The 12,569-nt window shown below is 48.8% G+C and overlaps 1 protein-coding gene across 4 annotated transcripts in view; it reads left to right on the top strand.

Moving 5' to 3' along the window:
- Positions 1-12,569, top strand: part of ULK4 (unc-51 like kinase 4) — a 1,561,547-nt gene that overhangs the window by 35,506 nt on the left and 1,513,472 nt on the right. For all 4 annotated transcript variants that reach the window (XM_063922404.1, XM_063922401.1, XM_063922403.1 and 1 more), the window contains exon 4: positions 2,111-2,250. In XM_063922404.1, coding sequence (XP_063778474.1) covers positions 2,111-2,250 — 140 coding nt within the window. The remainder of the gene's footprint in view (positions 1-2,110; positions 2,251-12,569) is intronic.

Below are 12,569 nucleotides of genomic sequence, written 5' to 3' on the forward strand. Positions count from 1 at the left end.
CAGGAAGGCCCCTACAGAGGAATTTCAACTGGGTCGTTTCCTGCATTTCCTGCAAACAGGACTGTCTATGGGCCTAAAATTAGGGTCCATTAAGGTTCAAATTTCGGCCCTGTCGATTTTCTTCCAGAAAGAACTGGCTTCAGTTCCTGAAGTTCAGACGTTTGTCAAGGGGGTACTGCATATACAGCCTCCTTTTGTGCCTCCAGTGGCACCTTGGGATCTCAATGTAGTTTTGGGGTTCCTAAAATCACATTGGTTTGAACCACTCACCACTGTGGACTTAAAATATCTCACATGGAAAGTGGTAATGCTGTTAGCCCTGGCTTCAGCCAGGCGTGTCTCAGAATTGGCGGCTTTATCCTATAAAAGCCCTTACCTAATTTTTCATACGGACAGGGCAGAATTGAGGACTCGTCCTCAATTTCTCCCTAAGGTGGTTTCAGCGTTTCACTTGAACCAGCCTATTGTGGTACCTGCGGCTACTAGGGACTTGGAGGATTCCAAGTTGCTGGACGTAGTCAGGGCCCTGAAAATATATGTTTCCAGGACGGCTGGAGTCAGAAAATCTGACTCGCTGTTTATCCTGTATGCACCCAACAAGCTGGGTGCTCCTGCTTCTAAGCAGACTATTGCTCGTTGGATTTGTAGTACAATTCAGCTTGCACATTCTGTGGCAGGCCTGCCACAGCCAAAATCTGTAAAAGCCCATTCCACAAGGAAAGTGGGCTCATCTTGGGCAGCTGCCCGAGGGGTCTCGGCTTTACAACTTTGCCGAGCAGCTGCTTGGTCAGGGGCAAACACGTTTGCTAAATTCAACAAATTTGATACCCTGGCTGAGGAGGACCTGGAGTTCTTTCATTCGGTGCTGCAGAGTCATCCGCACTCTCCCGCCCGTTTGGGAGCTTTGGTATAATCCCCATGGTCCTTACGGAGTTCCCAGCATCCACTAGGACGTCGGAGAAAATAAGAATTTACTTACCGATAATTCTATTTCTCGTAGTCCGTAGTGGATGCTGGGCGCCCATCCCAAGTGCGGATTGTCTGCAATACTTGTACATAGTTATTGTTACAAAAATCGGGTTATTATTGTTGTGAGCCATCTTTTCAGAGGCTCCTCTGTTATCATGCTGTTAACTGGGTTCAGATCACAGGTTGTACGGTGTGATTGGTGTGGCTGGTATGAGTCTTACCCGGGATTCAAAATCCTTCTTTATTGTGTACGCTCGTCCGGGCACAGTATCCTAACTGAGGCTTGGAGGAGGGTCTTGGGGGGAGGAGCCAGTGCACACCAGGTAGTCCTAAAGCTTTTACTTTTGTGCCCAGTCTCCTGCGGAGCCGCTATTCCCCATGGTCCTTACGGAGTTCCCAGCATCCACTACGGACTACGAGAAATAGAATTATCGGTAAGTAAATTCTTATTTTTTTGTTCAACCTTATGTGTCTAGATTATGTGCAGCTAACAGTACAGTAATATGACTAATATAATGGTGAGCAAATACATGTTGAACCATCCTGAGAAATCTAAAGGAGAGATTCAATTGTTTTATCATGCCCGATCTCCTGTGTAAAGTGCCGGGAGATAGGGTGCCGATATTCAATTTTGTTATTTTATTGCTCCCAAACAGATCAGGCTAAGCCACATACAGCAGCTAAACCCGACTAGACTAATGGGTACCACGTGAAAAGTGCCATTTGGAAGCCCAAACGGGTCACTTTTTGCATCACATTTCAGCTTGACACTCCCAGGGGGATGCTAGCTGAAATGCCGGCACTGGCAGCTGTTTCGTGCCCGGGCGGCGCTACAAGTCAGGAGCCTGGCAGCTGTCAGTGCCGTGACAAACAATTTAATTTCGTCCTAAGTGTCAAGGAAGGGCTTCAGAGGTGCTAGAAGGCAGTTATCTGCTATAAGCTTTCATACACGGCTCCTGGCTGTGGTGATACAGGGTGGGCAATATGAATATACCAGTCATGTCTCCACGGTATGTATTCCCTTATGTTTCTATGGGTTGCTCACATTTACCACGCAGTCACAGTGCAGTCACCTATTCTATTAATATGTTTTTAGTAATTGTCTGTTCCTGTATTTAATTGAGATTGAAATGCATTATAGGAGGTTCACTAGAAACTGTCATTGCTCAGGATGAGCACTTACCTGAACACACCATTCGAGAATTTGCAATTGATATAATTTCGGGACTTCGGTACCTCCATGAAATTGGGATTTTCTTTTGTGATATGACTCCCCGGAAGGTAAGAACAGTGTTAGGTTGGTGCGCATACGTTATGATGATAGATTGTGTTAGTAGTTTAGTGATGGGTTTCCTATTAGAATTGACAAATGGCCCCTGATTGTATGCCCAGTGCCTTGTGTCCCTTCCTTCCCCTGGTCAGTAAAGTAGGGATAATTTCTAGTATTACTGAACCAGAAGTTTTCTTCACATTTTACTTTCTATGTAAGGAACAGTGGAGCAGATGTATTAACCTGTGTAAAAGTAATAAAGCCGTAAAGTGCAAGGTGATAATGCACCAGCCAATCGTTACGGATTTGAAAAATGACAGGCAGGAGCTGATTGGCTGGTGCGTTATCACCTTGCACTTATCACTGCTTTATCGCTTCCTTATTCCTTCTCCAGTATTAATACGCATGCCCCATGTGTAGGCCCACACATAGCGGCCAAGAGGGTCCCATTCAGCGCCCACACATGTGTGGCAGTCCTGCGGTTGGGCCGGATGACAGGACGGCGGGATTTCATTGTGAACACATACATTTCAATGTATGTGTTCACACAGTGTGGCTGCTCCGCACTGAAATCACGTGTGTCACTGGCCGGATCCTGTTCTGCAGGATCCCGCGAAACAAGATCCGTGTGAACACAAAACCTCCCTCCCGGCCAAACGCTTAGGCCGCTATGTGTGGTCAGAACCTAATGTATCAAGCCTTAACAAGACATAAAGTGCAGACAATAAAGGGGCAGATATATTAACCTGGAGAAGGCATAAGGAAGTGATAAACCAGTGATATGTGCAAGGTGATAAAGGCACCAGCTAATCGGATCCTAACTGTTAATTTACATATTGGAGCTGATTGGCTGGTGCATTTATCACCTTGCACATATCACTGGTTTATCACTTCCTTATGCCTTCTCCAGGTTAATACATCTGCCCCAATGAGTGATAAATGCCCAGCCAACCAGCTTCCTACCTGCCATGTCACTGGCTGTGTTTGAAAATGGAAGTTAGGAGCTGGTTGGCTGGTCATTTATCACTCCTTATCCGTCTCCACTCTATCACTTTTTCTCTAACGTCCTAAGTGGATGCTGGGGACTCCGTAAGGACCATGGGGAATAGCGGCTCCGCAGGAGACTGGGCACATCTAAAGAAAGCTTTAGGACTATCTGGTGTGCACTGGCTCCTCCCCCTATGACCCTCCTCCAAGCCTCAGTTAGATCTCTGTGCCCGAACGAGAAGGGTGCACACTAGGGGCTCTCCTGAGCTTCTTAGTGAAAGTTTTAGATTAGGTTTTTTATTTTCAGTGAGACCTGCTGGCAACAGGCTCACTGCATCGAGGGACTAAGGGGAGAAGAAGCGAACTCACCTGCGTGCAGAGTGGATTGGGCTTCTTAGGCTACTGGACATTAGCTCCAGAGGGACGATCACAGGCCCAGCTTGGATGGGTCCCAGAGCCGCGCCGCCGGCCCCCTTACAGAGCCAGAAGGCAGAAGAGGTCCGGAAAATCGGCGGCAGAAGACGTCCTGTCTTCAACAAGGTAGCGCACAGCACTGCAGCTGTGCGCCATTGCTCTCAGCACACTTCACACTTCGGTCACTGAGGGTGCAGGGCGCTGGGGGGGGGGGGCGCCCTGAGACGCAATAAAAACACCTTGGATGGCAAAAAAATGCATCACATATAGCTCCTGGGCTATATGGATGCATTTAAACCCTGACAGAATCCATAAAAAAGCAGGAGAAAAGTCCGCGAAAAAGGGGCGGAGCCTATCTCCTCAGCACACTGGCGCCATTTTCCCTCACAGCTCCGTTGGAGGGAAGCTCCCTGTCTCTCCCCTGCAGTCACTACACTACAGAAAGGGTTAAAAAAAGAGAGGGGGGCACTAATTAGGCGCAGTATTAACTATACAGCAGCTATAAGGGGAAAAACACTTATATAAGGTTATCCCTGTATATATATAGCGCTCTGGTGTGTGCTGGCAAACTCTCCCTCTGTCTCCCCAAAGGGCTAGTGGGGTCCTGTCCTCTATCAGAGCATTCCCTGTGTGTGTGCTGTATGTCGGTACTTTTGTGTCGACATGTATGAGGAGAAAAATGATGTGGAGACGGAGCAGATTGCCTGTAATAGTGATGTCACCCCCTAGGGGGTCGACACCTGAGTGGATGAACTGTTGGAAGGAATTACGTGACAGTGTCAGCTCTGTATAAAAGACAGTGGTTGACATGAGACAGCCGGCTACTCAGCTTGTGCCTGTCCAGACGTCTCATAGGCCGTCAGGGGCTCTAAAGCGCCCGTTACCTCAGATGGCAGATATAGACGCCGACACGGATACTGACTCCAGTGTCGACGGTGAAGAGACGAATGTGACTTCCAGTAGGGCCACACGTTACATGATTGAGGCAATGAAAAATGTTTTACACATTTCTGATAATACGAGTACCACCAAAAAAGGGGTATTATGTTCGGTGAGGAAAAACTACCTGTAGTTTTCCTGAATCTGAGAAATTAAATGAGGTGTGTGATGATGCGTGGGTTTCCCCCGATAACAACGGATAATTTCTAAAATGTTATTGGCATTATATCCTTTCCCGCCAGAGGTTAGGGTGCGTTGGGAAACACCCCCTAGGGGGGATAAAGCGCTCACACGCTTGTAAGGGCTCTACCTTCGCCTGAGATGGCCGCCCTTAAGGATCCTGCTGATAGAAAGCAGGAGGGTATCCTAAAAGGTATTTACACACATACTGGTGTTATACTGCGACCAGCAATCGCCTCAGCCTGGATGTGCAGTGCTGGGTTGGCGTGGTCGGATTCCCTGACTGAAAATATTGATACCCTAGATAGGGACAGTATATTTTTGCCTATAGAGCATTTAAAAGATGCATTTTTATATATGCGTGATGCACAGCGGAATATTTGCCGACTGGCATCAAGTCTAAGCGCGTTGTCCATTTCTACCAGTAGAGGGTTATGGACACGTCAGTGGTCAGGTGATGCGTATTCCAAACGGCATTTGGAAGTATTGCTTTATTAAGGGAGGAGTTATTTGGGGTCGGTCTTTCAGACCTGGTGGCCACGGCAACAGCTGGGAATTCCACGTTTGTACCCCAGGTCGCCTCTCAACATGAGAAGACGCCGTATTATCAGGCGCAGTCTTTTCGTGGACAAGCGGGCAAAAGGTTCCTCATTTCTGCCCCGTGACAGAGGGAGAGGAAAAAGGCTGCAGAAATCAGCCAGTTCCCAGGAACAGAAACCCTCTCCCGCCTCTGCCAAGCCCTCAGTATACGCTGGGGCTTTACAAGCAGAATCAGGCACGGTGGGGGGCCCGTCTCAATGAATTTCAGCGCGCAGTGGGCTCACTCGCAAGTAGACCCCTGGATCCTTCAGGTGATATCTCAGGGGTACAAATTAGAATTCGAGACGTCTCCCCCTCGCCGTTTCCTAAAGTCGGCTTTACCGATGTCTCCTTCTGACAGGGAGACAGTTTTGGAAGCCATTCACAAGCTGTATTCCCAGCAGGTGATAATCAAGATACCCCTCCTGCAACAGGGAACGGGGTATTATTCCACACTGTTGTGGTACCGAAGCCGGACGGCTCGGTGAGACCGATTCTAAATCTAAAATCTTTGAACACTTACGTACAGAGGTTCAAATTCAAGATTGAGTCACTCAGAGCAGTGATTGCGAACCTGGAAGAAGGGGACTACATGATGTCTCGGGACATCAAGGATGCTTACCTTCATGTCAAAATTTACCCTTCTCACCAAGGGTACCTCAGGTTTATGGTACAGAACTGTCACTCTCAGTTCAGACGCTGCCGTATGGATGGTACACGGCACCCCGGGTCTTTACCAAGGTAATGGCCGAAATGATGATATTCCTTCGAAGGAAGTGAATTTTAGTTATCCCTTCCTTGGACAATTCCCTGATAAGGGTAAGATCCAGGGAACAGTTGGAGGTCGGTGTAGCACTATCTCAGGTAGTGTTGCGGCAGCACGATTGGATTCTCAATATTCCAAAATCGCACCTGGTTCCGACGACGTGTCTTCTGTTCCTAGGTATGATCCTGGACACAGTCCAGAAAAAGGTGTTTCTCCCGGAGGAGATAGCCAGGGAGTTATCCGAGCTAGTCAGGAACCTCCTAAAACCGAGCCAAGTCTCAGTGCATCAATGCACAAGGGTTCTGGGTAAAATGGTGGCTTCCTACGAAGCAATCCCATTCGGCAGATTCCACGCAAGAACTTTCCAGTGGGACCTGCTGGACAAATGGTCCGGATCGCATCTTCAGATGCATCAGCGGATAACCCTGTCACCAAGGACAAGGGTGTCCCTCCTGTGGTGGTTGCAGAGTGCTCATCTTCTAGAGGGCCGCAGATTAGGCATTCAGGACTGGGTCCTGGTGACCACTGATGCCAGCCTGCGAGGCTGGGGAGCAGTCACACAGGGAAGGAATATCCAGGGCTTATGGTCAAGCCTGGAGACATCACTTCACATAAATATCCTGAAGCTAAGGGACATTTACAATGCTCTAAGCTTAGCAAGACCTCTGCTTCAAGGTCAGCCGGTGTTGATCCAGTCGGACAACATCACGGCAGTCACCCACGTAAACAGACAGGGTGGCACAAGAAGCAGGAGGGCAATGGCAGAAGCTGCAAGGATTCTTCGCTGGGCGGAAAATCATGTGATAGCACTGTCAGCAGTATTCATTCCGGGAGTGGACAACTGGGAAGCAGACTTCCTCAGCACGACCTCCACCCGGGAGAGTGGGGACTTCACCCAGAAGTCTTCCACATGATTAAAAACTCGACAGGTATTGCGCCAGGTCCAGGGACTCTCAGGCAATAAGCTGTAGACGCTCTGGTAACACCGTGGGTGTACCAGTCAGGGTATGTGTTCCCTCCTCTGCCTCTCATACCCAAGGTACTGAGATTGATAAGATGGAGAGGAGTAAGCACTATATTCGTGGTTCCGGATTGGCCAAGAAGGACTTGGTAACCGGAACTTCAAGAGATGCTCACGGAGGATCCGTGGCCTCTACCTCTAAGAAGGGACCTGCTCCAGCAAGGACCCTGTCTGTTCCAAGACTTACCGCGGCTGCGTTTGACGGCATGGCGGTTGAACACCGGATCCTGAAGGAAAAAAGGCATTCCGGATGAAGTCATCCCTATCCTGATCAAAGCCAGGAAGGATGTAACCGCAAAAACATTATCACCGCAATTGGCGAAAATATGTTGCGTGGTGCGAGGCCAGTAAGGCCCGACGGAGGAAATTCAACTGGGTCGATTCCTACATTTCCTGCAAACAGGAGTGTCTATGGGCCTGAAATTGGGGTCCATTAAGGTTCAAATTTCGGCCCTGTCAATTTTCTTCCAAAAAGAACTAGCTTCAGTCCCTGAAGTTCAGACGTTTGTAAAAGGGGTACTGCATATACAGCCTCCTTTTGTGCCTCCAGTGGCACTTTGGGATCTCAATGTAGTTTTGGGTTCCAAAAGTCACATTGGTTTGAACCACTTAAATCTGTGGAGTTAAAATATCTCACATGGAAAGTGGTCATGCTGTTGGCCCTGGCCTGGGCCAGGCGCGTGTCAGAATTGGCGGCTTTATCCTGAAAAAGCCCTTATCTGATTTTCCATTCGGACAGGGCGGAATTGAGGACTCGTCCTCAGTTTCTCCCCAAGGTGGTTTCAGCGTCTCACCTGAACCAACCTATTGGTGGTGCCTGCGGCTACTAGGGACTTGGAGGCCTCCAAGTTGCTAGACGTTGTCAGTGCCCTGAAAATATATGTTTCCAGGACGGCTGGAGTCAGGAAATCTGACTCGCTGTTTATCCTGTGTGCACCCAACAAGCTGGGTGCTCCTGCTTCTAAGCAGACTATTGCTCGTTGGATTTGTAGTACAATTCAGCTTGCACATTCTGTGGCAGGCCTGCCACAGCCAAAAATCTGTAAATGCCCACTCCACAAGGAAGGTGGGCTCATCTTGGGCGGCTGCCCAAGGGGTCTCGGCTTTACAACTTTGCCGAGCAGCTACTTGGTCAGGAGCAAATACGTTTGTAAAATTCTACAAAATTGATATCCTGGCTGAGGAGGACCTGGAGTTCTCTCATTTGGTGCTGCAGAGTCATCCGCACTCTCCCGCCCGTTTGGGAGCTTTGGTATAATCCCCATGGTCCTTACGGAGTCCCCAGCATCCACTTAGGACGTTAGAGAAAATAAGAATTTACTTACCGATAATTCTATTTCTCATAGTCCGTAGTGGATGCTGGGCGCCCATCCCAAGTGCGGATTGTCTGCAATACTTGTAAATAGTTATTGTTACAAAAATCGGGTTATTATTGTTGTGAGCCATCTTTCAGAGGCTCCTCTGTTATCATGCTGTTAACTGGGTCCAGATCACAGGTTATACGGTGTGATTGGTGTGGCTGGTATGAGTCTTACCCGGGATTCAAAATCCTTCCTTATTGTGTACGCTCGTCCGGGCACAGTGTCCTAACTGAGGCTTGGAGGAGGGTCATAGGGGGAGGAGCCAGTGCACACCAGATAGTCCTAAAGCTTTCTTTAGATGTGCCCAGTCTCCTGCGGAGCCGCTATTCCCCATGGTCCTTACGGAGTCCCCAGCATCCACTACGGACTATGAGAAATAGAATTATCGGTAAGTAAATTCTTATTTTAAGGCTTAATACATTTGGGCCAGTATCCAGTAGGCTGCATAGTCATCATCATTTACAAATTTGAGAACAGATAGCTTTGTTAACTGAGTATTCTTAAATGTACTTATTTCCCTTCATCACCAGCCTGGCTTGCAGTGTAGTTTGATTGTAATGTAGTTATGTGTCCATTTAATATGCTTTAAAAAAAATAAAAATAAATATATATATGTATATATATATATATATATATATATATATGTATATAATATACAGGTTTAGTCTCCCTTTTCCAAAATGCTTGGGACCAGTGGTATTTTGGATATGGGATTTTCTCTGACGTCCTAGTGGATGCTGGGAACTCCGTAAGGACCATGGGGAATAGCGGGCTCCGAAGGAGACTGGGCACTCTAAGAAAGAATTAGGACTACCTGGTGTGCACTGGTTCCTCCCTCTATGACCCTCCTCCAGACCTCAGTTAGAATCTGTGCCCGGCTCGAGCTGGTTGCACACTAGGGGCTCTCCTGAGCTTCTAGTAAAGAAAGTATTTATTAGGTTTTTTATTTTCAGTGAGATCTGCTGGCAACAGACTCACTGCAACGAGGGACTTAGGGGAGAGAAGCGAACCTACCTGCTTGCAGCTAGCTTGGGCTTCTAGGCTACTGGACACCATTAGCTCCAGAGGGATCGAACACAGGCCCAGCCTCGGTCGTCCGGTCCCGGAGCCGCGCCGCCGTCCCCCTTGCAGAGCCAGAAGCATCACGGAAATCGGCGGCTGAAGACTCCGGTCTTCATTAAGGTAGCGCACAGCACTGCAGCTGTGCGCCATTGCTCCCTGTGCACACCACATACTCCGGTCACTGATGGGTGCAGGGCGCTGGGGGGGGGCGCCCTGGGCAGCAATTAGAGTACCTTAAAGTGGCTAATCACACATAATATAGCCTAAGAAGCTATATATGTGTAAAATACCCCTGCCACATTATTATTATAAAAGCGGGAGAAGTCTGCCGAAAAAGGGGCGGGGCTATCTCCCTCAGCACACTGGCGCCATTTCCTCTCACAGCTCCGCTGGAAGGACGCTCCCCAGGCTCTCCCCTGCAGTTTCCAGGCTCAATAGGGTAAAAAAGAGAGGGGGGGCACTAAATTTAGGCGCAAATACTATATATATAGCGGCTATAGGGTAAATCACTTGTGTAGTGTAACTCCCTGCATTATATAGCGCTGTGGTGTGTGCTGGCATACTCTCTCTCTGTCTCCCCAAAGGACTTTGTGGGGTCCTGTCCTCAGTCAGAGCATTCCCTGTGTGTGTGCGGTGTGTTGGTACGGCTGTGTCGACATGTTTGATGAGGAGGCTTATGTGGAGGCGGAGCAGGTGCCGATAAATGTGATGTCACCCCCTGGGGGTCGACACCTGAGTGGATGGATATGTGGAAGGAATTACGCGACCGTGTCAACTCCTTACATAAAAGGTTTGACGACATAGCAGATGTGGGACAGCCGGCTTCTCAGCCCGTGCCTGCCCAGGCGTCTCAAAAGCCATCAGGGGCTCAAAAACGCCCACTACCTCAGATGGCTGACACAGATGTCGACACGGATACTGACTCCAGTGTCGACGACGATGAGACTAGTGTACATTCCAACAGAGCCACACGCTACATGATTACGTCAATGAAAAATGTGTTGCACATTTCTGACATTAACCCAGGTACCACAAAAAAGGGTATTATGTTTGGGGAGAAAAAGCAACCAGTGGTTTTTCCCCCATCTGATGAGTTGAATGAAGTGTGTGAAGAAGCGTGGGCTTCCCCCGATAAGAAATTAGTGATTTCTAAAAAGTTGCTAATGGCGTATCCTTTCCCGCCAGAGGACAGGATACGTTGGGAGACATCCCCTAGGGTGGATAAAGCACTCACACGCTTGTCAAAGAAGGTGGCACTACCGTCTCAGGATACGGCCGCCTTAAAGGAGCCTGCGGATAGAAAGCAGGAGGCTATCCTGAAGTCTGTATATACACACTCAGGTATTATATTGAGACCGGCTATTGCTTCAGCATGGATGTGCAGTGCTGCTGCTGCATGGTCAGATTCCCTGTCTGATAACATTGATACCCTCGACAGGGACACTATATTGCTAACCATAGAGCATATTAAAGACGCAGTCTTATACATGAGAGATGCACAGAGGGATATTTGCCGGCTGGCATCTAGAATTAATGCAATGTCCATTTCTGCCAGGAGAGGATTGTGGACTCGGCAGTGGACAGGTGATGCAGATTCTAAAAGGCACATGGAGGTTTTGCCTTACAAAGGTGAGGATTTGTTTGGGGACGGTCTCTCGGACCTCGTTTCTACAGCAACAGCTGGGAAGTCGACATTTTTACCCCATGTTCCCTCACAGCCAAAGAAAGCACCGTATTATCAGGTACAGTCCTTTCGGCTCCAGAAAGGCAAGCGGGTTAAAGGCGCGTCCTTTCTGCCCAGAGGCAGAGGTAGAGGGAAAAAGCTGCACCATACAGCCACTTCCCAAGAACAAAAGTCCTCTTCCGCTTCCTCTAAGTCCACCGCATGACGCTGGGGCTCCACAGGCGGAGCCAGGTGCGGTGGGGGCCCGTCTCCGGAACTTCAGCGACCAGTGGGCTCGCTCACGGGTGGATCCCTGGATTCTACAAGTGGTATCTCAGGGGTACAAGCTGGAATTCGAGACGTCTCCCCCTCGCCGTTTCCTCAAATCAGCCTTGCCAACAGCTCCCCCAGACAGGGAGGCAGTGCTGGAGGCGATTCACAAGCTGTATTCTCAGCAGGTGATAATCAAGGTACCCCTCCTTCAACAAGGACGGGGTTACTATTCCACAATGTTTGTGGTACCGAAACCGGACGGTTCGGTGAGACCCATTTTAAATTTGAAATCCTTGAACACTTACATAAGAAGGTTCAAGTTCAAAATGGAATCGCTCAGGGCGGTTATTACAAGCCTGGACGAAGGGGATTACATGGTATCACTGGACATCAAGGATGCTTACCTGCATGTCCCCATTTACCCTCCTCACCAGGAGTACCTCAGATTTGTGGTACAGGACTGTCATTACCAATTCCAGACGTTGCCGTTTGGTCTGTCCTCGGCACCGAGGGTATTTACCAAGGTAATGGCCGAAATGATGATACTCCTTCGGAAAAAGGAAGTTTTAATTATCCCGTACTTGGACGATCTCCTTATAAAGGCGAGGTCCAGGGAGCAGTTGTTGGTCGGCGTAGCACTATCTCGGGAAGTGCTACAACAGCACGGCTGGATTCTGAATATTCCAAAGTCGCAGCTGGTTCCTACAACGCGTCTACTGTTCCTGGGGATGGTTCTGGACACAGACCAGAAAAAAGTTTCTCCCGGAGGAGAAAGCCAAGGAGTTGTCATCTCTAGTCAGAGACCTCCTGAAACCAAAACAGGTGTCGGTGCATCACTGCACGCGAGTCCAGGGAAAGATGGTAGCTTCCTACGAAGCAATTCCATTTGGTAGAGGGCCGCAGATTTGGCATACAGGACTGGGTCCTGGTGACCACGGATGCCAGCCTTCGAGGCTGGGGAGCAGTGACACAGGGAAGAAACTTCCAAGGACTATGGTCAAGCCAGGAGACTTCCCTACACATAAATATTCTGGAACTAAGGGCCATTTACAATGCCCTAAGTCAGGCAAGACCCCTGCTTCAAC

Source organism: Pseudophryne corroboree, chromosome 5, assembly GCF_028390025.1.
Source record: "Pseudophryne corroboree isolate aPseCor3 chromosome 5, aPseCor3.hap2, whole genome shotgun sequence".
NCBI classification, from domain to species: domain Eukaryota; kingdom Metazoa; phylum Chordata; class Amphibia; order Anura; family Myobatrachidae; genus Pseudophryne; species Pseudophryne corroboree.